General features: G+C 38.6%; 1 protein-coding gene across 1 annotated transcript in view; it reads left to right on the top strand.

The window, feature by feature from the left end:
- PAG1 (phosphoprotein membrane anchor with glycosphingolipid microdomains 1) overlaps positions 1–24,902 on the top strand; it is a 236,346-nt gene extending 211,444 nt beyond the window's left edge. Inside the window, exons 9-10 of the mRNA XM_036740325.1 lie at positions 9,649–9,708; positions 20,147–24,902. Coding sequence (XP_036596220.1) covers positions 9,649–9,708; positions 20,147–20,494 — 408 coding nt within the window. The 3' untranslated portion in view covers positions 20,495–24,902. The remainder of the gene's footprint in view (positions 1–9,648; positions 9,709–20,146) is intronic.
- Positions 24,903–25,768: the final 866 nt, after the last annotated feature.

The following is a 25,768-nucleotide window of genomic DNA, read 5'->3' as shown; positions in this document are numbered from 1 at the left end:
CATATATATATACACACACACACACACACACACACACACATATATATATATATACATATATATATATATATATATATACACACACACATACATATTCTTTCCTCCTCCTAGTGGTACTGCTATGACTTGATATGCATTCCTAAAAATCACTGGGCTATGCAAAATCACTCAATAAAAACCACAGGGCTTATGGGAAAAATGGGGTTAGGAGTACAACACTCAAAAACTTCACTAGTGACATATTTTTTTAAAAAGATAGGAATCTAATAAGAATGGCAGTGCAATTTTATACATGTTAAATGGATAAGAAATACATAAATACTACAGTAAATAGTGGTAGTGTCCTCAGGGTGCCTGCTCCCAGGTTCCTTCGGGTCTAGGAGTTATGGCTTACTGGAAAGGGGGTGGACGAGGACCATGGGAGTAGAGACCAGCCCTCCTACCCCCACAAATCATATTGTACCATAAGATACACAGTATGTATGACACTTTAATTATTAGTTGTTTGATGGACCCCACTGTGCACTGGAAATACTTCCTCAACCTGAACTCTGTGCTGGATCTCCTCCATCTTGGTGATGAATACCTTTGGCAAGCATCTTCATGTTCCATGCCTTGCCCGATGTTTATTATAAGAGTACCATTGAACAGGGTTATTTTTGTTATTCTAATTTCCAGAGACTCGTATAATTTTGATGTATGAGTGGGAGACATTTTGTTGTAAAACTGACTGTAAGACATTGTTTTGTTCCACCCAGTCAAATACTTTTTTCAAAGCACTGAGAACTCTAGGATTCTAGGATGCTTAGGATTGGAGCACCCTTAAATCCTCTACATTTTCTGCTTAATTTTGAAGTGGTCCAATGTGGTCTATTATTGAACATCACCTGCAAAAGACTCCTTGTTCCTTACTAATACTTTTTCACTTGATTTGTGTATCTATTATATCAGAAAGATTTGGTATTTATTAGAGAGTAGGCAGATAGCTGAGTAATTATTCATGCTTTCTCAGTTGCCTTTTGGGGGGGGGGGTAGGAGGATGAGGCACAGCGGAATTTTTCCACTCTGGCGATGCCTGATGGCTAAATATCCCATGAAATAATGTTTCTTGTTGCCTGTTGGCATACAATAAATCCCATTTAGCCAATTCATTTCTTCGCTTCTCCAAGGAGTACCTGTGAGCCAGACTTCCATTTACCTACAACTTCATCCTTTCTTCTGGCTTTGTTTACGGCAAGAATGTCAAGATTGATATGACAGCTGCTTTAGCAATATGCCCACTTCTTGGTCATTGGACAAGGATCTCACATTTAGAGTACCAACCGTCAAATTAAATTCTATCAATGTGTGATTCTTAGCACCTGCTACACTCTTTCCTTTAACTTTGCCTGTGTTACTGCAGACGTAGTAACAGAACACACAGGACCAGGCCATTCTTTTTCTTTGTTTCAGGGCTTGCTATGACCAAAAAAATCATTATCGAGCAGCCTGCCTGTTATTGCTACTCCTCTCCCTACTTAGTGAGGCTGGTCCCAGAAAAAAGACTTGGTCCGTTACTGAAGTCTTCCTCAAAGCCTTTCTAACATGATAGAACTTGACAAGGCTTATGCTCCACTGACTTAATCAATAATCAAAACACATTTATTAAGCGCCTGCTATGTGGCAGTTACTGTGCTAAACACTGGGGATACAAAAAGATAGATGCAAAAGACCATCCCTGCCCTCAAGAAGCTTATACTCTAATGAGGAAGAGAACATGCAAATAAATATATACAAAGCAAGCTATTATATAGAATAAATAGGAAAGAAGGAAAGCACTACAATAGGTGTTAGGGAAAGCTTCCTGTAGAAGATAGGATTTTAGTTGGGATGTAAAGGAAGCCAGGAAGGTCAGTAGTCAGAGCAGATGAGCATTCCAGGCACGGGAGAGAGCCAGAGAAAATGCCCAGAGCCAAGAGATGGAGTATCTTATTCATGGAACAGCTAGGAGGCCACTGTCATTGGATTGAAGAATACCAGTTGGGGAGTAAGAAGAAAAGGAGGGGTCAAGGTTACGAAGGTCTTTGAATGCCAAACAGAACAATTTGTATTTGCTTCTGGAGGCTGTAGGAAGAAGGTGGAGTTTATTAAGTTGGGGATGGGTGATTAAATGGAGAACAGATTGGAGAAGGGACATACAAGGCAGGTAGATTCACCAGCAGGCTATTGCAGTAGTCCAGGTATGATGTGATGAGGGCCTGTCCTAGAGTCATGGCAGTGTTGCATGAGGTGTGGCAAAGGTGAGATTGACAGGTCTTGGCAACAGATTGGATATGGGGGATGAGGGTAGGGAGTTTGAGAGATGGTGAGGAGTCCATGATGACTCCTAGATTGTGAGCCTGAGAACCTGGGAAGAGGGTGTTACCCTCTACAGTAATGAGGAAGGTGGTGACAGGGTGGGAAGGCAGGAAGAGGGAGGAGGGTTTTAGGGAAAGGATAACAACCTCTGTTTTGGATATATTTAAGATGCCTACTGGACATCCAGTTCAAGATGTCTGAAAGGCAGTTGGAGATTTGAGATTGGAGGTCAGCAAAGAGATTGGAGCAAGAGATTCTCAGAGCTATATGAGAATCATCAGCATGGAGATGATCAATCCATAGGAGCTGATGAGATCACCAAGTGAAGTAATATAGAGGGATAAGAAAAGAAGGCCCAGGAAAGAACCCTAAGGGACACCTACAGTCAGAGGGCATGATCGTTGAGTACCTAGGATGATGTCGAAGCCGAGATGAGGCAATGAAGTGGGACTAGGATTTTAAATTTTAATATTCATATTTATTTACTTAAGTAAATTTTGGGGCCTTAGACGTTTTCCCAAAATGTGGATTAAGAGCTTTTTTCATAAAAACCTGGAAAGACTTACATAAACTTATACAAGGTGAAGTAAGCAGAACCCGGAGAACAGTGTACACGGTAACAGCAATATTATAGGATGATCAGCTGTGGATGACTTAGCTATTCTCAGCAATACAATGATACAAGAAGATTCCAAAGGACTCATGATGAAAAATGCTAGCCATTTCCAGAGAAAAAACAGATGGAGACCAAAGGCAGATTGAAGCATACTATTTTTCACTTTTTTTTTCATTTTTTTGGGGGGGGGTGGTCTGTGTTTTCTTTTCATAGCATGACCAATGTGGAAATGTGTTTTGCATGATTGCACATATATAACCTATATCAGATTATTTACCATTTCAGGGAGGGGAGAGAGAGGGATAGAATTTGGAACTTAAAATTTTTTTAATAATTGTTAAAAAAATTTTTTACATGCAGTTGGGAAAACAATAAAATATTATTTTTAAAAAAGAACTTATAGGGGCAGCTAGGTGGTGCAGTGAGTAGAGCACCAGCCCTGGAGTCAGGAGGACCTGAGTTCAAATCCAGCCTCAGACACTTGACACATTTTACTAACTGTGTGACCTTGGGCAAGTCACTTAATCCCAATTGCCTTGACTTCCCCCCTAAAAAAAAAAAAAACTTTTCTCATGATACACGAATCTTAAGAGTTTGAAAGGATCTCAAAAGAAAGATGTACCTGAACAAGAATCCTTTCCACAACATACCAACCAAGTGATGATTCAGTCTCTCAAAAACCTCCAGTGAGAGAGAACCCATCACTAAGCTTCTTTATGATTTGCACCCATTGCTCCTGGATCTGCAAAATAGGAATAAACAGATTAAGGCTAATCCCACTTCAGTATGTCAACTCTTCACTCACTTAAAGACTTCTCTCCTATCTACCCTACCTCTTCTCTAATCCAAGCTAACCATCCCCAGTTCCTTCAAAAACCATTCCTTGCACAATCTCCAGCCCTCTCATTGTCCTATCGGTATTGCCCTCTTCTGAACATGCTTCGGCTGGTCTATCTCTGTCTTAAACATGGTGGCCAGAAATAGACACTGGATTTCAGATTCAGTCTGACAAGAACAGAGGCCCATTGTTCCTCTTTTTATTTTGCCTAGGACAGCATTCCCTTTGTGAACTTTCATACTATTACTTTGATTCATGTAAAGCTTTGCAATCCCCTAAAATCAAACAGATCGATATTTGTTAAGCACCTTTTCTGGGCCAGGTGTTAAAACCTCCCATTATATTTTCCCAAAGAATTGCTGTCCCTCGTGTTGTACTTGTGAAAGTAGATTTTTTTGAACCCATGTATGACTTTATATTTTTCCCTTTTAAATTTCATTTTATTCGATTCACCCCATCATCCTTCCTGTTGAGATCTTTTTGGCTTCTGACCTAGACATCCAGTGCATTACCTGTCCTTCCCCATTTGATGTCATTTGAATATATTACAAGCATACTATCTCTTTGTCCAAGCCATTGTTAAAAATGTTGAACAGTGCAGGGCCTTGGATAGAGTCTTTAAAGGAAGTGAAAAAACATCATGTAATCACAATTGGCCTTTTCCAGGAGAGAGGGAAGAAGGGAGAACAAGTATACTCATAAGTGTAAACAAAAACTCAAGTACACTGTCTTCTTGCTTGTTATAAGGAAGCTTAAAAAAGAATCCTTCCTAATTATCAATACCAAGAAATTTATTCCTTTGTGTTTAACTCTCCACATATCCATCTAATAGACACACATTATATGAAACTCTGTCTTCAGGGACTGTGAATTGACTGAAACGGTTAAGGCTCTGAAGAATTAATCAGATGATGACAGATGCAGTCCCCCAAGTGCCACCGAAAAGGTGTTCATCTAATTAAAATGTCTTCAGAATCAAAGTCTTTCTAAGCTACAGCTTTATCCTATCTTCCCAATGTTCATCTCTAAGTACATGCATAATGCATTGAAACACAGGTCTGACCTGTTCTGAAGCCCTGTACCCACACTGTAGCCAAAAATGGCAATTGATTTTTAGGCTAAATCTTTTAAAAATCATAAAGTGCTATACATTGTCAGCCATTATCCGATAAATTTTTTTTTCCAGGCAATACAAACTGTAGTTCATTAAGTAACTCTGATTTTAACTGTGCAATTCAGAAAGTCCTCTGTTGTGACAGGCCTTAATTTTTGTTAGAAGTATGTGGCTTTTTTTGGTCACTTCTTGAAATAACATCCAAATCATTTTTCTTTCATCTCTTTATTCATCTAGATTTTTTGCCCCACCTCATGAAATTCATTAGATGTGTCTTTGTTTGACAAAAATTCCATATTTGCTTTGCTTTTGTCCTCACATCAACATGGTATATCCAGATGCAGACATATGCTGATTGCACCAAACAATGTCCTTTAATACATTAATATATAAATGAGATTTAGCCTCGAGTCAACCTACTGAGGTAGGTAGCACTGAAAACTATTAACCCCATTTATAGATGAGGAAATTGAAACTTGGGTTCAGTTGCTTTGCCCAAGATGACGTTGTCCCCATGGCACTGACTGGCCCCTGTAACCCATAATTCTCTAATGTCCCTTGTCTTTCCCCACATGATTGACGGTGGTCTTTGACTCTCTCTGCCTTGATATCCTTATCAGCCAAATGAGGATAATCATACATAAAACAGGGGATTATCATGAAAATGAATTGATAAAGTGTTTATGGAGTACTTTGTAATCTGAAAGGTACAATATAAATGTCAACTGTTATTAAAATAAAATGGTCATGTAGCGGTCTTCTCTTCTACAGTAAGACACATGCATAGGGATCAGAGAAAAATAGTCTGATACACATTAGTCTGGAAAATCTAGTAGTCTTTTCTACACCGTAAACAGAAAATGATTTTCCTTTTAGCAACAACTGCTACATTTTTTGTGCTATTACCCCTTTAATGTTTGCTGTACTCAAAGCCTCTGTTTAATAACCGGCCCACTCCCCTTACCTTGTTGTTCGATCTTTTCAGTCACATCCAACTCTTGTGATCCCGTTTGGGGTTTTCTTGGCAAAGATGCCAGAGTGATTTGCCATTTTCTTCTCCAGCTCATTTTACAGATGAGAAACTGAGACAAACAGGGTTAAGTGACTTGCCCAGGGTCACATAACTAATAAGTGTCCAAGGCCAGATTTGAACTCAGGAAGATGAATTTTCTTGGCCTGGCCCTCCATCCACTGTGTCAACCTAACTGCTCCAGGTTTCATATGCATCCTGATCCTCACTATAAAAGAATGAAATTTCTATCCAGTCCACCCAGGTGAGACTTGTGATACCTGGTTGTCTTCTAAAACAGTCCAGCCCTACTCATGAGTTAAGGATTCCTAATATGTCAGCCTTACAGTGTGGTCACATTTCAAACACAGATAAGATGACTTCTGTATCCACAGGCTTGGGAAAAGATTCTAAATGACTTGATGATTTTCCTGAATTGAAGAAGCTGATATGCAATTCTATAAGTTGTTAAAGAAATACTAGGGGTGGAGCCAAGATGGCAGCTGGAAAGCAGGGACTTGCGTAAGCTCCCCCCAGGTCCCTCCAAACACCTACAAAAAATGACTCTGAACAAATTCTAGAGCTGCAGAACCCACAAAATAGCAAAGGGAAGCAGGGCTCCAGCCCAGGACAGCCTGGATGGTCACTGGGAAGGGTCTATCGCACAGAGCTAGGAGTGGAGCAGAGCACAGCCCAGCATGGGCCGTACCAGCAGCAACCAGACCGGGAGCCGGGCAGAACAGGCGTAACACCCTGAAGCAGTGAGCTGTGGCAGTTACCAGATTTCTCAACCCACAAATGCCAAAGACAACAGAGAAGGTTAGTGGGAAAAGCTTCTGTGACAGAATGAAAGGAGTTCATGGTCAGCCACCTCCCCTGGGGTGGCAGAAGTGGTGCAGCTCTGAGGCTGCTTCCAGAGCTACAGCTGCAGTGCCCTCAGGCCCCAAGCCCACCTGGTGGGAGGAATTAAGCAGCGGATTAGAGCAAGAGTGCAAAGCCTGCTTTGTCCTGCCTGGATCTGGGCCGCAATCCTGGTTGGCAGTTCTTGGGGGAGGAGGAGCGCTGGTGTGGCAGAGCTTGCCGTGCAGAAGTAGCTCTGAAAATAGCAGCACAGCCCCTCAAGCTTGGGACAAAGTACTCTCTACTCTACAAGCAGTTGTACCCTGATAAAAAGCTCAAGGGGTCAAGTAGTTGTCTGGGAACATGAACAGACAGCCAAAACGCTCTCAAATTCAGACTCAGACTTTGGAATCTTTCTTTGGCGAGAAAGAAGACCAAAACATATATCCAGAAGTCAACAAAGTCAAAGAGCCTGCATCCAAAGCCTCCAAGAAAAATATGAACTGGTCTCAGGCCTTGGAAGAGCTCAAAAAGGATTTGGAAAAGCAAGTTACAGAAGTAGAGGAAAAATTGGGAAGAAAAATGAGAGTGATGCGAGAAAACCATGAAAAACAAGTCAATGACTTCCTAAAGGAGACCCAAAAAATACTGAAGAAAACAACACCTTAAAAAATAGACTAACTCAAATAGCAAAAGAGCTCCAAAAAGCCAGTGAGGAGAAGAATGCCTTGAAAGGCAGAATTACCCAAATGGAAAAGGAGGTCCAAAAGACCACTGAAGAAAATACTACCTTAAAAATTAGACTGGAGCAAGTGGAAGCTAGTGACTATGAGAAATCAAGATATTATAAAACAGAACCAAAGGAATGAAAAAATGGAAGACAATGTCAAATATCTCATTGGAAAAACCACTGACCTGGAAAATAGATCCAGGAGACATAATTTTAAAATTATTGGTCTACCTGAAATCCATGATCAAAAAAAGAGCCTAGATATCATCTTTCAAGAAATTATCAAGGAGAACTGCCCTGATATTCCAGAACCAGAGGGTGAAATATAAATTGAAAGAATCTACTGATCACCTCTTCAAAAAGATCCCAAAAAGAAAACCCCTAGGAATATTGTCACCAAATTCCAGAGCTCCCAGATCAAGGAGAAAATACTGCAAGCAGCCAGAAAGAAACAGTTTGAGTATTGTGGGAAAACAATCAGGATAATACAAGATCTAGCAGCTTCCACATTAAGGGATCAAAGGTCTTGGAATATGATATTCTGGAGGTCAATGGAGCTAGGATTAAAACCAGGAATCACCTACCCAGCAAAACTGAATATCATGCTCCAAGGCAAAATATGGATTTTCAATAAAACAGAGGACTTTCAAGCTTTCTCAGTGAAAAGACCAGAGCTGAATAGAAAATTTGACTTTCAAACACAAGAATCAAGAAAAGCATGTAAAGGTAAACAAGAAAGAGAAATCATAAGGGACTTACTGAAGTTGAACTGTTTTGTTTACATTCCTACATGGAAAGATGGTGTGTTGGTGTGTAATTCATGAGACCTCAGTATTAGGGTAGCTGTAGGGAATATACATACATACATACATACACACACACACACACACACACACACACACACACACACACACATATATATGAGAGACACAGAGAGACAGAGGGCACAGGGTGAGTTGAATATGAAGGGATGATATCTAAAAAAATAAATCAAATTAAGGGATGAGAGAGGAATATATTGAGAGAGGGAGAAAGGGAGAGATAGAATGGGGCAAATTATCTCACATAAAAGTGACAAGGAAAAGCAGTTTGTTGGAAGGGAAGAGGGGGCAGGTGAGGGGGAATGAGGGAATCTTGCTCTCATCAGATTTGACCTGAGGAGGGAATAACATACTCATTCAATTGGGTATCTTACCCCACAGGAAAGAAGGAGGAAGAGGATAAAAAAGGGGGGACAATAGAAAGGAGGGCAGATGGGGGAGGAGGTAATCAAAAGCAAACACTTTCGAAAAGGGACAGAGTTAAGGGGGAAAATTGAATAAAGGAGGGAGCAAAATATAGTTAGTCTTTCACAACATGAGTACTGTGGAAGGGTTTTACATAATGATACATGTGTGGCCTATGTTGAATTGCTTGCCTTCTTAGGGAGGGTGGGTGGGGAGGGAGGAGGGGAGAGAATTTGGAAGTCAAAGTTTTAAAAGCAGATGTTCAAAAAAAAAAGTTGTTTTTGCATGCAACTGGGAAATATGATATACAGGCAGTGTCCATAGAAATCTGTCTTGCCCTACAAGAAAGTAGGAGAAAAGGGAATGGGGGGGAGTGGGGTGACAGAAGGGAGGGCTGACTGGGGAATGGGGCAATCAGAATAAATACCATCTTGGAGCAGGGGGGAGGGTGGAAATGGGGAGAAAATTTGTATTTAAAAATCTTGTGGAAATCAATGCTGAAAACTAAAAATATTAAATAAATTTTAAAAATTTCAAAAAAAAGAAATACTGTATTTTTAAAAGATTATTCCCTTCTGCTACACTTACCACAATGTAACTGAAACAATATCCTCTTGAATTTATTGGATTATTTTAGCTCACCATCATATAAAAGCACAAACAAGATTTTACTAGCTGTCACCTGAGCAGATTAATTAGTAGGCCAGATAGTTACTGAAGTGCTCAATTTCTTTATATCCCTTTATATTGGAAATTATTGTTCAGGATCAAGTTATCAAACCCAATCCCAAAACCTTATGGCAGCTTATCTGAAAATCTGTTGTAATAATGTGAAAGGAATTTTTATGAACAAAATATCCTGCTGCTTATGCAAAAGGAAGACTGAATTGTAGGTTTCACAGTACTTCATCTTGATATGTATTTGTTCTTTCTAACAGAGACTTAGTTCGCTGTCTTACAAGTCTCGAGAGGAAGACCCAACTCTTACAGAAGAAGAGGTAGGTTTCTGCAACCATTCCTTCCACAGATGTGTTAGATGCCTAATAGGAGCCAGGCACTGCTTGAAGCTTTAAACAACAAAAGTCCCTAGACATTCCTCTACACCCTCATGAGAGATTAACATAATACAGACTAACTAATTAGAAATCCCTGTGATAGACAAGTACCTAACTCTCTCCAAGTATGTGCCTTGTAATTTTTTTTTTTGATCTATGATAGACAAAATGTCATCTTAGTGTGTTAATAGGAACATGGCTTTGGCATTGAATATCTTAACATGATGGGGAATGACTGACAAGTGACAAGATAAGAAAGAATCAGGGAAAAAGGAATCAGATTCCTGGCTAGAAAAGACTTAGTGATGTCAAAGAATCAGACTTGAAGGCAGGCATTGGAAATGATCAATAGAATCAAATACAGCCAAGGTGTCATTGTAATTGGGAAATATTTAACAAAATTTTAAAAATGCTGTAGAACGTAGATTATGTTAATATATGGTTTTCTCAGTCAATATGCATCCTACAGGGATCCTTATGTAAAGTTTAGTGATCATTTCTATCCCGAATTTGACACCGCTGCTCTAAAGCATGGGCTAGAAGAAGTTGGAGAGAAAACTAGAAGTCATCATTGGTTGTGCGGACACACATTGTAATGTTATATGGAGCATTCTTGTTTCAGGGAAGACTAGGTGGCCAGCAAGATTTAACCCTCTCGTTATTATGACAGCCCAACTTAGGTCCCGAAAGATTAAATGATGTGTTGGGTACCAGCAGAACCAAGGTTTTTAAACTCTAGTCCTCTGACTCAGAATCATTGAATCCCAGATTTGGAAGGGACTGTTAGAGACAATCCAGAACAAGCATCCCTTCTATAACATGACCAAAAAGTTATCACCAAATTTTTCCTTAAAGATGTCCAAGGAAAGGGTCTTCATGACCTCTAGACCTCCATGACCATGACCTCCCGAGGCAGCTCAATTTGTTAGGAAGTTTTTCTTTATAACAAAGCTAAATTTACTTCCTTGCAACTTGTAATTATTGTTAATTCTGCCCTCTGGGGTCCAACAAACAAGTATAATCCTCTTGTAAATGACAGCACATGTAAGTGATGACTAAATCGTGGGAGTAGATGAAGTCATCATGAGAGAGAATTCAGAGAGAGTGAAGAAAAGGAATAAATTAATGTCTTGGGGGAATACCCAAACTTATGAAAAGGATGAATAACTTGCAAATCACATAAAGGAGTAAGTAGTCAGCCAATGAACATTTATTAAGCACCTACCATGTGTCAGCCATGGTGCTAGCAGCAGTTTTTCCTCTGGGTGGTATCCCCTCAGTTGATAGCATTACAGAACAAGAAGGCTGGAAAGGGGCCTTCATCACAGTAAGGTCTTGCCCTAAACTGTAACCCATCTTTCCTCTTGACTTTATAGACATCTTTGACAATCTCTATTCACGTATTCCCTTGACCTACTCCCATTCCTTGAGTTCCGCTTTCAAATCGGTCATTGGCACAGCTTCTGAGGAAAGAGAACAGGCTTAGTTAGCAGTGTTGAGTTTGGGAGGGAAGGTGGTAGAAGGGCAGTAGGAGCTGCTGCTTCTCACTCCCCACTTGATGCTTAGTGACACAGTGCCAGCTGAACCAAGAGGAGAAGAAACCTGGTGATGGAATTGTCTACACTGCAGAAGGTTTAGGGCAGGAGTCAGTGAGGTCAGGGAGAGAGGTTTCTACTGGGAAAGGACCAAAAAAGTAAAGGAGCTGGCTCCCTCGCTCCCCTGAGCCCCTTAGATTTTGCTGTCGCTGTTTTTATCTCTTCCTTTTGCCACTCAGCAGTCACTATCTCTTTTTATCATGGCTTTTGTTGTTGTTTCTTCCCAAGACGTCTTTCTCCCCATCCACCAATAATCAATTCCCCAGAATATTACAATAGCTTGGACCAAACACGAGTTGGTCAGAAGCCTTTTAGGTGAAGGTGTAACAAGACAGAGTCTTGGACTTGGAGTCAGGAAGATGTAGATTTGACCCTGGCTAAAAGAACCATAAGAAAATCACTCAATGTCTCAGAATCTCAGTTTTCTCACAGGATTATTGTTATGAAGATCAAATTAGATTTGTAAAATATAAAGTGCTTTACAAACCTTAAAACACTAAAGAAGTATAAAATATCATTATTACAAAAATCCAAAATAACTCTCCCTTTTGTAAATATGAGCACAGCTTTCTCCTGTTTTCCACTGCTACACTCTATGTCCTTAGGTGTTATTAGGAGGCAGATGTTAAATCAAGAAATAATTTTAGCGTTTTTAAATGCTTATTGGATTATGTCCAGTTATTGTCACTGAAATTTCAAAATTACATAGAAAAAAGGAGAGGTCAGAAGTTAACAACAGTGATGATCTTTGTGTGTATTTTGTTTTCTAATGAGAACACAAAAATGTTTTTCTCCTGGAAAGTGGAAGAGTAACCAAGAAGAAAATAGATTTAGGTTAAAATAGGAGCAATCTCATTTAGACATCAAAATTATATTGTCATTATGACAAAGCATTAGGGAAGTTGACTATAGAGAAAAATATAAGTAGTGACTCATAACAAGGAGGATAATTACTGGAGATGTGCCTAAAATGAACTGAGACAACAAATGAAAGGGAAGGGGGGGAGGGGAAGGAAATATCTTGGAGAGTTCTCCCTTTAAAATGTATTCTAACAGGCAAGCTGTAACAACAGCATTGCTAGCAGCTGCTGCTGAAGTGTAAGACCCAACAAGACCAGCAACGAGAGCTGCCAGCACCGGTTCTTTGATGTGCTTTACTAAGGAAAGTAACTTTAAGGGGTTAACAATCTCACTTTAGTCAAACATACATATATAATCTACTTAGTTCAGGGGGAAGAAGCCAGCACCCTGAACACATACAAATAGAATTACAAACAGAAAATATCAATAGATCAAATAACACAATTCAAATAGACAGGCTTTGTCTCATCAAGACATCACATACATAGTTACCAAAAAGAGAAGCACCAACATCTGGGTTTTCTTCAAAGCCAGGGAGCTCCAGTGGCTACCCAGAGGCTCCACATCAACACTCTTCCAGTGAGTGAGAGTCCCAAACCAAATGCTAACCTCCGAGTTTATATATCTTTCTTAGGGCCCTGAGGGCTTCACGCCTAATCAGCAAAAGGGTATGGGCCTGGGACTTTGCAACTAGTGAGACTTAATCAAAGGCTCTTGATTATTTTAGCATTCTAAAAGAGAAAACAGTGTAAAAAAATAGTCCCATCTTAATTCATATTACACAAGCAAAATGCTTTCCTCCTGGCTTGGCTGAGTCAATGTCATTTGGACCCAGCCTGTGCCAGTGGAAGTTTGACATGGTAGAAAATCAAACACTCACCTGATCCAGATCCCTTTCTCCAAGAAAGGTGGAAGGACCAACAGGTACTCTAAAGGAGCATCCATAGAGATCCAATGATCTTAGCTACCAAAATGATTTTCCTAAAGCAAAGTTCTAATCATATTTCTCCCCTGCTTAGAATACTCCAGTGGCTTCCTCAGTTTCCCTCAACAACTCATGATGGATCTAACCCAAGAATTTATCTAAAAAAATTTTTTTATGTATATCTCATATCCAGTCTAACCCATACCCGACAGTATTCCCCTCTAAAACCAACCTCAAAAGTGGTCATACAAACTTTACTCCAAAATCTCCAGTGAGGAGAAATCCACTCCCTCTGAAGGCTGCCTGTCGTATTTTTCGATCATTCTAACTGTTAGGAGGTTATTTTTTTTTATATTACATTTTCTTTATGTTAACTCTAATTTTGCTTCTTGGCAACTTCTTTCCCATTGTTGCTCATTCTCCCCTTTGGGGCCAGACAGAACATATGACAGTCATTCAAATGCACAGTTTTCTCTTCTCCAAGCTAAATATCCCCAGTTTCTTCAGTTGATCCCTGTAGGTCTTGAACCATTTTCCTTCTCTTCTGGCTGCTTTCTCATTTAATAATGCCCTTCCTAAAATGTGGTACCCAGAACTGGACACATTATTTTTTGCCTTCATACTCCACACTATGCCTCTTTTTTTCTTCTTTTTGCTAACCTGTCACAATCTTGAGTTATACAGAGCTTGTAGACCAATAAAACCTCCATATCTTTTTCAGATGAACTAGCAATTCAGATGAACTCTATATTTTCACTTGTAAAATGAGAATAATACTACCTGTACTACCTAAATCATAGGGTTGTTGTAAGGAAAATACCTTGTAAGTAGTAGCACTTTCTTCCAAGATTCCCAAAGATATTATTACATTATAATTCTTACTCTTCAGAAAAACATAGTAAATGTAAAGCATTTGCCAACTTTAAGTGATATATAAAATATCGATTGTTATTCTAAGGGCATGTTGTTTTTTTTGGGGGGGAGCAGGGTGAGAGGTGGAGAAAATTATATCAAGTCATAAGATTTGGGTAATGTAAGGGACATTAGATTTTATCTAATCCAGTCCCTGCATTTTACAAATAAGGTAATAGACCCCAGAGAGGTAAAAAGAATTGCCAGGTCACACATATAGTTATGGATTTTATGGATGCATTCCCAGATTTCTATGATGCTTATACACTGCGTTGAGCAACACTCCTTTTAGAAATGAACCGTGCTTATGCCAATGACCAGGAAACAAATAGCAAGCCCACATTAAGAAGACTCTTAGACCAGCTGGAAATTTTACCCACAGTGTGTAAGATATGTAGAGGGGAAGAAAATATCCCTTGGCAATTGGGAAGCTGAGCATCTGTCAGAAAAACATGCTCATTTCTTTCCTAGATTTTTTGAAATGGGTGAATTACTATGTCAAAAAAGAATGCCAGGTAATCAAGGATATTTTGACTTCAGTCCAACCATGACTCATAATACCTGAAGCATTTTTTAATCAGTACAGAGCATCCATTCCCTTGTTACCAAAGGAAATTAAGTTGCTGTTGATATTCATGGTAGACAATGCTAAGGATGTGATTGAGTATATTTTCTTGGACGGCAGCCTGCTATTACCATTGGGAATTTCCTGGATATGTATATCTTTCTAAGAGTGCCAAAGACAGACAGATAAGTCTTTAAACTATATAGCATAAGACTTTTGAAATCCGATTAAAAGAAACCAAGACAAAATAATAATAGCTGACATTTATATAGTGCTTATGATGTTCCAGGCACGATGCTAATTGCTTTACAATCATAATCACATTTGATCCTCAAAACAACCCTGGGGGGAGGCACCCTTATTAGCCCCATTTCACAGTTGGGAAAACTAGCGCTTAAGTGGCTTGCCTATAATTATAGAGCTAAGTAGATGTCTGAGGCTAAATTTAAACTCAAGTCTTCCTGACTCCTGGCCCAGCACTCTGTCTGCTGCACCACCTAGCTGCCTTCCAGAATGGCATAAGATACACAACAGCGGATATTGCTTTCTCTTTCTTGTCTATAACTTAATAATCCTGTTATGCTCAGTTTTCTTAGAATTGAGACCGTAGCGATCACGTAGATATCTTTGTTCACTCATATCAGTTGTGCCTGATTCTTCCTGACCCCATTAGGAATTTTCTTGGTAAAGAGACTGGAGCGGTTTGCCATTTCCTTCTCCAGGTCACTTTCCAGATGTAGAAACTGAGGCAAACAGGGTTAAGTAACTTGCCCTGGGGTCACACAGCTAATAAGCATCTGAGGTCGGATTTGAACTCAGATCTTCCTGACTCCAGGCCTGACGCTCTATCCACTACTCCACCTAACTGTCCTGAAGATCATTTAGAACAATGCCATTATTTTACAAGTAAGGAAACTGAGTGGAGAGAAGTGAAACCTCTTGCCCAAGTCATATAGTACCATTAAAACCCAAGTCTAGCTAGAGGATCCATAGATGTAGCTGTGTATAATTTACCTGTAATGATTCCCTATAAAGATTATGCTGTCTTGGACAGTTTTCAAATCAGCATTTTGTTATTGTTGATGGATATCTCTTGGTTTTTCTAATGCTTTCTTATTTACTCATTATCGCAGATCCTTTACATCAAAAAGGGAGACATGAAAAGAGACAGGGGCAATCAGACATTTCAAACTTGGGTCAGGTTTCTGAAGGTGTAGAGCCATATATAGTGCAATAATCGAGATTCATTTACATATAAATGGATCTCGGAGAAGTTCCCTCAGTATACTCAGCAGCATAGATTTCAGCATCTCTCCAAGTCCATCACAGAATATAAATATATAGATGTATAGATAAAGACACACTTACACCATACACATACTCACATAAATATAATGTACATATATATATCACATAGACACATATCTACAGATATAAAATACATCTACCACATGTGTATATATATAATATGATATATGCATATATATTAGATATAATATGCAATTTGTGTGTATATACGCGTATCGATGGAGGCAAACAGGTGACTCGGTGGATAGAGCACTGGTCCTAGAGTCAGGAAGATCTGAGTTCAAATCTAGCCTCAGACTCTTACTAGCTATGTAACCCTGGGCAAGTCACTTAACCTCTGTTTGCCTTTATTCCTGAGAGATGGAAATGGAAAACTACTCCAGTATCTTTGCCCCACAGGCAGTATGGTCCACAAAGTTACAAAGAGTCAGATATAAATGAATGACTAAACAGCAACAACGTATATACATATACACACACACATATGTATATACACAGATACATATAGTGTGTGTGTATATGTAATGTTCATTTGTATATGTAATAATATCTCCATATAGATATGTAGAAAGTTTCTATACCATGTTATCTTTTTTAAATGTGCCAAAAGAAGAAATTGTGTTTGTTAAATAAGTTTCCTTGTTTAAAAATGGACTTTTTTAGTTAGGTGCCATACCTGAAGTAATTGATTTTAGAAGCAGTTTATCATTCTGGACATTGGCAGTCTATTGTCATAAAGAATAAAGTAGTAAAAAGAACACTGGACTTGGAACTTCTTTGACGGGGTTCTGCCATTTACCCACTCTGTGGCCTTGGATGCCCTTTAATCTCTTTAAGCCTTAATTTCATCTTCTGTATAAAGCAGCGTTAACCCAGTGCCTGCCTCACAGTATTACGAGGCTGTAATAAGATTTAAAATGTTTGGTAATCACCAATCATTACATATTTGTAAGCAGATATTGTTATGATTTTATACCTCTTACAAATAGTTGTGGGAGGAGGTACATTGGAGTGGGAAGGGTGATTGATTTGGAGACAAACTGGGTTCAAATCCCAGCCCTGCTACGTCCTGCCTGTCTGATTCTAATTCACTTAACCTCTTTGAGCCTCAGTTAGCCCATCTGTAAGATTAGGAGGGTGAACTAGATAGCTTCTAAGATCCCTTCCAATTCCAAATCTATGATCAATTATCTAATATTACAGTATCCCCCACAATTTAAATCCCCCCATTAATTATAGTTTTCTTGCTAGAAATAACTAACTATAGTGTCCATAAATATTTAGATTTTTTTCTTTTGTGAAAATCACTATTTACCTGCATGTAAAAAACAGGCATTCTCACTGTGGTACAATTGGCATGAGAAAAGGAGCCAGGAATCTGGATTTCAGGCTCAGCTCTGATGTTTTTGCTGTGTGAACTAGGGAAAATTATTTTATCTCTCTGGGCCTCAGATTGGGCTAGATGATGTCTAATGTCCCCTCCAGCTCTAACATTCTGTGATTTTATGATTGTATAAACAGTTGACTTATTAACATCCCATACATACATGTATGCATGTGCTAAACCAATATAATTACAGGTCCTAACACCACCACCACTACCCCCCCAAAAAAATTTGAAAAGAATCCCACTGCACCAAAGTTAGTTTTCATTAAAAGCCACAGAGAACAAGAGGTATTGTATGAACCATTCTGTGCCCTTATTGCCATGCCCTAGGGGTGGGGAACCTGCAGCCTCGAGGCCACATGTGGCCCTCTGGGTCCTCAAGTGCAGCCCTTTGACTGAATTCAAACTTCACAGAACAAATCCCCTTACTAAAACGATTTGTTTTGTAAAATTTGGACTCAGTCGAAAGGCCATCCAAGGACCTAGAAGGCCACATGTGGCCTCCAGGCCTCAGGTTCCCTACCCCTGGCCCAGGCAGACCAGCAGCAACGGGGGAGACCTGGGTGGAAAGGGAGTCATATCTCCAGTGCCTCTAAATTCCCTTCTTGCTACAGCCATGATAGTGAAGATGGGAGATGTATTCTTGTCAATTTTACATTCTCTTCTTAACAAAGTCATAAAAACATATTAGATCCCCAGGTTAGCCTACCAAATTCTATTTACTCCCTAATAACGTCAAAACACTTTAACATTTGCTATAGTGCTTTGTCCTGCCTTTTCCCATTCATTATGGGTTAAATAGAATCTTGTGAGTTGAGCCAGCAACCCTATATTCACCATTTATGACATTCTTTCTATGGGAAAATGCATTCTGAATTTCAAATAGCTGACTTAAAAATGAAATTTTAGGACATAATCTCTTTCTGAGGCAGGGCTTGCCTGCATTTAATTGCCCAAGATATATTTTCCATTTATTCCAACTATTATCTTTCCAAGAAAATGCTTTTCTATCATTGCCTACATTAGAAACAATTATGTATCACATTATACCAAATATATGATACATGAAAGACAGTGGAATACTAGTTAGAGCACTGGACTTGGAGTTAGAAGAGGTTCACATGTTCTCTATTCACTTACTAGCCGTGTGACCACAGGCAAATCACTCTGAGTCTCAGTTTCTGCATTTGTAAAATGAAGATCGAAACACCCATTGTGCCTTCCTCCCACGTGTGTTAGAAATATAAAATGACTTAATATTCCATAAAACAGTTGTAAAGCATCAAAGCATTCTATTAAGGACAGCTGTCCTTACTACCTCAGCTTCTATATTATAGGTTCTCAATTGGGATGGACCAGTCTTCAAGTTAATTTGGTAAAAGTTTTGAAAGTGGCTTTAGAACTCATCGAAAGATTAACTGCTATTCCCTAGACTTACAGTCGTAGCAATATCACATGTCCATGTGGATGTAAAGGAGCATAGGAACCTTCAGTTGTATACTAGAGTAACCCACTCACTTTACAGATCCGAAAGCTGAGGCGAGTTCACTCAGCTAGTTAATGACAGATCTGGGGCTCTAATCCGCCTCTTGATCATGGATGTGTGCATACCTACACACTCACAATCATTCTATCATTCATTTAACAATAGGATGTCAGACATTGATCTGACTCTCTAATTTTCCATGTGAGCCTCAACCCCAGAAATGCTCCCACAAGGCCATTAAAATAGTTAAATAGTACAGTAAGAGTGCACTGAAGGTAACAATACAGTCAGAAGTGCTCCATCTGTTGTTTTCTATTATGTGCTAGGCACTGAGCACACAAATACAACAATTAAGTATTCCCTACCTGCAAGGGGCTTCCATTCTTACTAGGAAGAAGGGATGGATACAGCTTTTTAACACAAAGTAATTTAAAGTCATTTTAAGAGGGAGCCAGCACTAACATCTGGGATTAGGAAGGGTGGCACCCAAATTGAACCTTGAAGGAATTTAAGGATTCTACAAGACTAGGGCAAACGGGGAGTGAATTCTAGATTTGTCAAGACCATCTTTGCAAAGGCACGAAGGTAAGAAATGGAACATTTTCTGTGGGGAACAACTAGCAGGCTGCTTTGACTGGAACAGAAAGTCTGAGAAGAGGAGTAATTGGCAATAATACTAGAAGGTCATTGAAAGATAGGTTACTTAAATGCCAGGCTAAGTAAGAGTTTTAATTTTATCCTGTCACCAAAATTTGTTGTGAAAATCCAATGAGACATTTGTAAAGCACTTAGCACAGGTCTGACTGATAGTGGCAGGACTAAGTGCTTATTCCTTCCCTCCCTCCTCAGCAATCACCTGAGCTACCTTATTTGCAAAATTAAGGACAAACCGAAATGAAAAAAATATATACCCAATAGATGAAGCGTATCTTCAAAATATGTAAATAATAATAATCGAAGATAACCTTTATATAGCACTCACCAGGCACTGTGCTTAACACTTTACAATTATTATCTCATTTGATTCTCACAGTCTTCCTGCGAGATAGATGCTATTATTATCCCTATTTTACAGTTGAGGAAACTGAGGCAAACAGCAGTTAAGTGGCTTGCCCATGACCACACAGTCAGTAAATTTCTGAGGTCAGATTTGAACTCAGGTCTTCCTGACTCCACGCCCAGAGCTCTATCCACTGCACCACCTAGCTGCCCCTAAGTGTACTTAAACACCCATACATGTCAAGTATCCAACATTTCACTAAAAGGAACCGTGGGGGAGGGGGAGCTGGAAAACGAGATGTACAAAAACAGGTGATGATTCAACTAATGATTTCTTTTCTAGATTTCTGCAATGTACTCATCTGTAAGTAAGCCAGGCCAGACTCTTAAAGTGCCAGAATCCACTTACTCCTGTATCCAAGATATAGCTCCAAAGAGATCACCATCTTCTGGGAATGATCTCTATGCTACAGTACGGGATTTTGAGAAGAACCCAAACATCAGCATGCCTCCCCCAGGAGTCAATTCAAATGGAGAGCCAGAGCCTGACTATGAAGCAATCCAGTCCTTGAACAGGGATGAAGAAAAGATCGCATCCATGACTAATGGTAACCACATCGCTTTTCCAAAAGAGAATGACTATGAGAGTATTGGGGACTTACAGCACAGCAAAGACATCACCAGACTTTAATGCCAAGACATTTTTTTAACATTATACTGTCAGCAGTTTGGAAATGTTTCTCTATTTGAAGAAAGACGAAAGGTTGTAATAAACTGCAAATTGTGCATTGCTTTAGAGAACTGAAAACGATGGAGGGGCAGTGACTATTTTCCAACGTTCCCAAGCAATAAGGTACACACAGATATGCACTCACACATATATAATAAAAATAGACAAACATTTCATCCCCCTTCCTAAAATGGTTCATTTCCTCTCACAGTGAAGATAAAAATGTTGGTGGTTCCCGAGGATGTCCAATATTTTAAAATGAACCATATTCACTATAACATACATCACTTGCCTAAAATACTGCCTTTCAGAAGAGCCAGTTGTTCATTGTTTTTGCTACCTGCTGAAAAATTTTAAATGTGTGGCTGTTTTTCTTCTCACCTTCAAAACAGGACAACTCATCCCAAGGATTTTCTCCCCTAACGTTGAGGATTTTTACTCCAGCATAGACCTGTTTGGATGGTGGGGAACTGTGGCTGATGTGTTTGCCATCCCAATCTTCAGTGCTCTTCAGAAAGCTGCTTATTCAGTGGCTGACGATTGCAACTCCAGCCTACCAATAGGATTGGAGACCTTCTGTGAGTCTCTTCAGAGTTTTGTCACTTCTTAGGTTGGCACTCCACTAGTGGCCTACAACAAAAGTACTTGAATTCAGTTTTAGATGCTTTATTTTATTTTTCTAGTCAAAAACTTTTTTCGGTATTTTAAGAAGATTCAGAGTTTTTTCAGTATTTTAAGAATGTTATGGTACTTATAGAATTCTTTTTAATTAGCCGGGAACTCATTATTTCCAACAGAGAGCCTTAATCGTTATGTTTGGACACAGACCACATATTTGGACCGTGGCCACACTGTCTGGCTCTGAAGGCCTGGGAACACGAATGTGTGATTCAAAGTATCTCTTCTGTCCGCATTATAAGAGTCTTGACTGGCTTGAGTAAATTGTTCTCAGAAATTAATCTAGATTCAATAGAGCATTTGTAAGCATTTATTTTTAGTATGTAAATATCTAAAGCATTTTGTTTTGGGCCTAGATCCAAAAGAATATCAGAAATTGTGTAAATTGACTATTTTCATTTTATGATTCATTTATAATCCTCAAAAAGAAAACAAAAACTCAAAAAGCACATAGGCTGGTTAATTACAGCTAGTTGTTTGTTTGTTTGAACCTTTCTCTAACCATGTATGTGAGAGGTGAGGTCTTTAAAGATTCAACTTGTCAAATGGTACATGGAGTTCCTGATCAGAGTCACCTTGGTGAATGAATAAATGAAATAAGTGTATGTTGCTTATCGGTACTAGTACTTTGGGGTACAAAATTTTAGTTGCACAGAGAAGGACAAGGAATCTTCCTCCAGATTGTCACTATCCCTACTAGGTGCTTATTTGTCATTTCTTTCAGGTCATTACAATCCAGCAATTATGCAACCTACATGAACTAATTTTGATGAGCAATTAGGGATTTTCCTACCTTTTTATACCAACCTGTGGCCAGTTGTCAGAATTCAATAAGGAAGGACCTGTTCTGATCTAGGCTGGCCTTACACGTACCCACTCAGGTCTTACAGAATGACCATTCGAAGATTTGTCCACCTTTCCTGATTCAAAAGAAACCTCATTAATGGTATCATTGTGAGTGGTGGTTTATAGTCATTAGAAAACTGTAGGTTCTTCTGACCACTAAAAAAGGAGGCACTTATTCTGTATTGCTACTGAAAACTGTCACCTTTTTGGTTTCATAACTTGTGCTGTTTTACCTCCCTGTAACAATGAAGGTGATTTGGGAGGCCAGAGCAATTTGAAAAAGACATATAGTTCCATGGATGTGCTTTCCAGCAGGTGTAATCATTGCTTTGATTCTATGGCTGCTCTATACATTTAATTAAATTTACAATTCTGAAATAACAAGACCACCTTAGTAGGGAGATTAGCTGATTAGCTAATCAAGCATAGGTTTTATTTCTTCAGAGACCTGATCTCCTGCTAAGACATTAGGGGTACAACGATAGTCTTAGCAATCTTGTGCTACTGAGTAGTTGAAAATCTCTTGTTTAGTGTATACAAATATCTGTGAGCACAAGTAGTGTGTTAAGCACTTTCTAGTCAATGAATTAGGACTTTAAGAGGGCGCATCAATTCTTTTATAGGTCGTAGGGTCTCCATTCAATGTCTGTTAATAGTATTTATCACATATTCATGGGCATCTAGGCTATTCCATAAATAATGGACTAAATTATCATTTCTTAGCCTCAAGAGGTTATTATTCATCTCTAAATGCATCTCTTAACTACAAGAAGATTAACTTGGTACGGAGGATGACAGAATTTTCTAGAGAGAAACCCTCTTTTTTGCAAATAGTCTCCATTTTTCCCCTAATAGCTTTCAAATGTGGATTATGTGTATGAGATCTATAAGATATGCATTGCACATCTTTCTTGATTTTGAGGACCCCCGACAGAGGGAGATCTGAGGTCTGTCAGTTAATTAACAGGTTGTAAAAGAATATTCAAAGAACTTGATTAAAAGTACCACCCCCTAAAACACACATACTTTCTCTCTCTCTCTCTCTCTCTCTCTCTCTCTCTCTCTCTCTCTCTCTCTCTCTTTCTCTCTGATTGGATAATAGTGCAATCATTTCTATTCAGGACAGGGTATAGACAAGACTTTGCCCAGATACTAGGCAGGGCATTATATGTTTTTTCAAAGAAAATTGCTGTTTTCCTTTATTATGCTCGTTTGAGCATTAAACAACAAATGAATCATTTATACAATTTTTCTTACTTCTACCCCAGCTGAAAGAAAATCTGAAGAGAGGTTAGTCACTTCTACCAAACCATGGGTTCTTAAAATTCAAATATACATGAAGGATACCTTTTACAAATCAGTTGTGTTATTCTTTTTATGAATTATATTAGAGTTCTTTAAATATGTGAGAGATCTGTTCAGTTCTTCTGTACATCAGAATTGCAGCCTCACCTGAAATGACCTGTTTATACTCTTTCGTCATTGTTATTGTCTTAAACTGGAGATGTTTTAAAATTCCAGCCTAATTTTTTATGCCTGTTATATTTTTAACAGAATTTTATCAGAAAATGTGTTTGAAAAATTTTCAGGAACAAGTTATAGCCTAGAGAAAAAATAGCACATTTCCCCCCAAATTAATGTTTATTATTGCATCTTCTGCCTGATATAAATTATATCACTAGTTCTTTTAAAACATTTGAAGGTATAGCTCTTCCTTAGGCAAAAGTTGATGATCACTGTTTCAACTGCTGTTTCAGCTGCCTCAAAGTCACAAGAAATCCAAGGAACTATGTTTAATTAGGTGCTAAAATTAATGGCTGATTGTCAACACAAAGCAATATTGTCATTTTACTTCGATGTGTGACAGCATCTATTTATTCAAGAGAACATGTTTTCTTAATTTTTGTAATTCTGTGTATTTATTCTTTTTTTAACTGGTATTTTACAAAGTGAAAGCACCAAGCACCTGGTTATCACTTACACATATCCCTGGCACTCACTGAATGAGAAGCAGTCAGTAACGGTGCCATCTGAATGTTCATCTGAGAGATCAGCTGAACTGTTGTCAGAGAAGCAAGTCTGTAACATATTCTCTAACATATGGTGATTTAAAGGAAAAACTTTCTTGAGGAATTCTGAGTCCTTAAGCTTTTCTTATATGAAAACATTCAAATTCTTCATTATCACTTAGATCTTCATAATTTCCCTGCTGCAGCATAATCCCCATTGAGAAGTTTTCATCACTAACTTAAGAAAGTTTTTCCTGCATCTCTGACTCACCAAGAGGATGGCAATGGAAATGTAAATACATGTACTCCTCAGATATGTCCACAGTAGAAGATTTGGCCTAAAGCTTTAAAAAAGGAAAAAAAAAAAAGGTAAACTTAAGAAACGACAACGGAGCCAATGCATGGTGACTCCCCGGATAGCAATAGCAATGAAAACATGGTGGTTATCTTATTTCATTCTTTTTAGTTATTTTCATGGTTCTAGGCATGGAATCAGCAGGCAGTAAAGTAGTGTGGTTTTTTCAAAAGAATGTACTCCATGGATTGCAGCATGGCTATAATTTCAAGACTTCTGCTATTCTAAAAGTCATTCACATCAAGACTGAATTGCAATTTTGTAAATGAGTAAATGCCAAGATTTCCTTTCAGTCCTCCATGTAATAGTCAGTCTCATTCAGTGTGGTATAGTGATACTGTTGATTTGTGCTGCTCCACCAGATTAGCATTGGCTGCTGAGAGCCCAGTAGGTACTGATGGTTATTTCCTGGATATCTTGACAAGTTCATTGTACAATGCTTTGGGGAAATTGGGGGGGGGGGTGTAGGGTTAAAATAAAATGTTCAGTGTTAAGTGACTTATGTGAAAATAGGAACATGTCTATAAATATAGTATGGCCTTTATTTACAGTGAAACCCTAATTTTGCTGTAATGTCTTCTTGTTTTGTACTGTAACTTGTTGTAAATGCTTTAAATCTCACTGTGCCATTAGATGGTTTGAACAAAATCTACCCAAAAGAATAACCCGAAGTGCTAAGATTAGAATAATGAGAGAACAATCCAGAAAATCATGATAAACTGGAGTTAACCAGTCAGTATTATCAGAATACACTAAGGGAAAAAAAGGATGAAGAGAAGAATGTTGACATTTTGTAAATGTGCAAATGAAGCTTCATTATCCCTGTCCTTCATTTTATCCAGGCACAGAGATTTGTAAAGTGCTTGATGGCTTTTCCTAGTGTTGCTTTTTTTTTTTTAAACCAGTCTCCCAGATCCCTTCAAAATGTCACAGGAAAAGAGATCTACAGTCATGTGGTACTTCTCAGTTATAAGCCAATTTGGTACTATCTTCTCTTAGTACAATTAGATTAGATTTTGCTTGCCAGTATACTGCTTGTACACCGTGGGTATTTGTCAAAGATGTATTATGCTCTCCTTGTCTCATCACACAGTGTAATGTGTTCAAAAGGCTGGTAATTACCATTCTTCAGACTCCTCTGTTTCAAATCTACAGAAATAAAATGCTTCTATGTTACCTTTTAAATGATTGTGTAGGCTTTACACGTTTTATGTTTCTGTGGGCCATAAGATGGAAGTAGAACAAAACACAGGGATAGCAACAGAAATACAAGTAAGAATGTCTGTAGTCTGCATTCCTTATTCATGCATTTTTCCTCTTGAAAACTGATCTTTAGAAAATTATGCT

This window comes from Trichosurus vulpecula, chromosome 1, assembly GCF_011100635.1.
Source record: "Trichosurus vulpecula isolate mTriVul1 chromosome 1, mTriVul1.pri, whole genome shotgun sequence".
NCBI classification, from domain to species: Eukaryota; Metazoa; Chordata; class Mammalia; order Diprotodontia; family Phalangeridae; genus Trichosurus; species Trichosurus vulpecula.
This window is presented reverse-complemented; position numbering and strand designations above follow the sequence as displayed.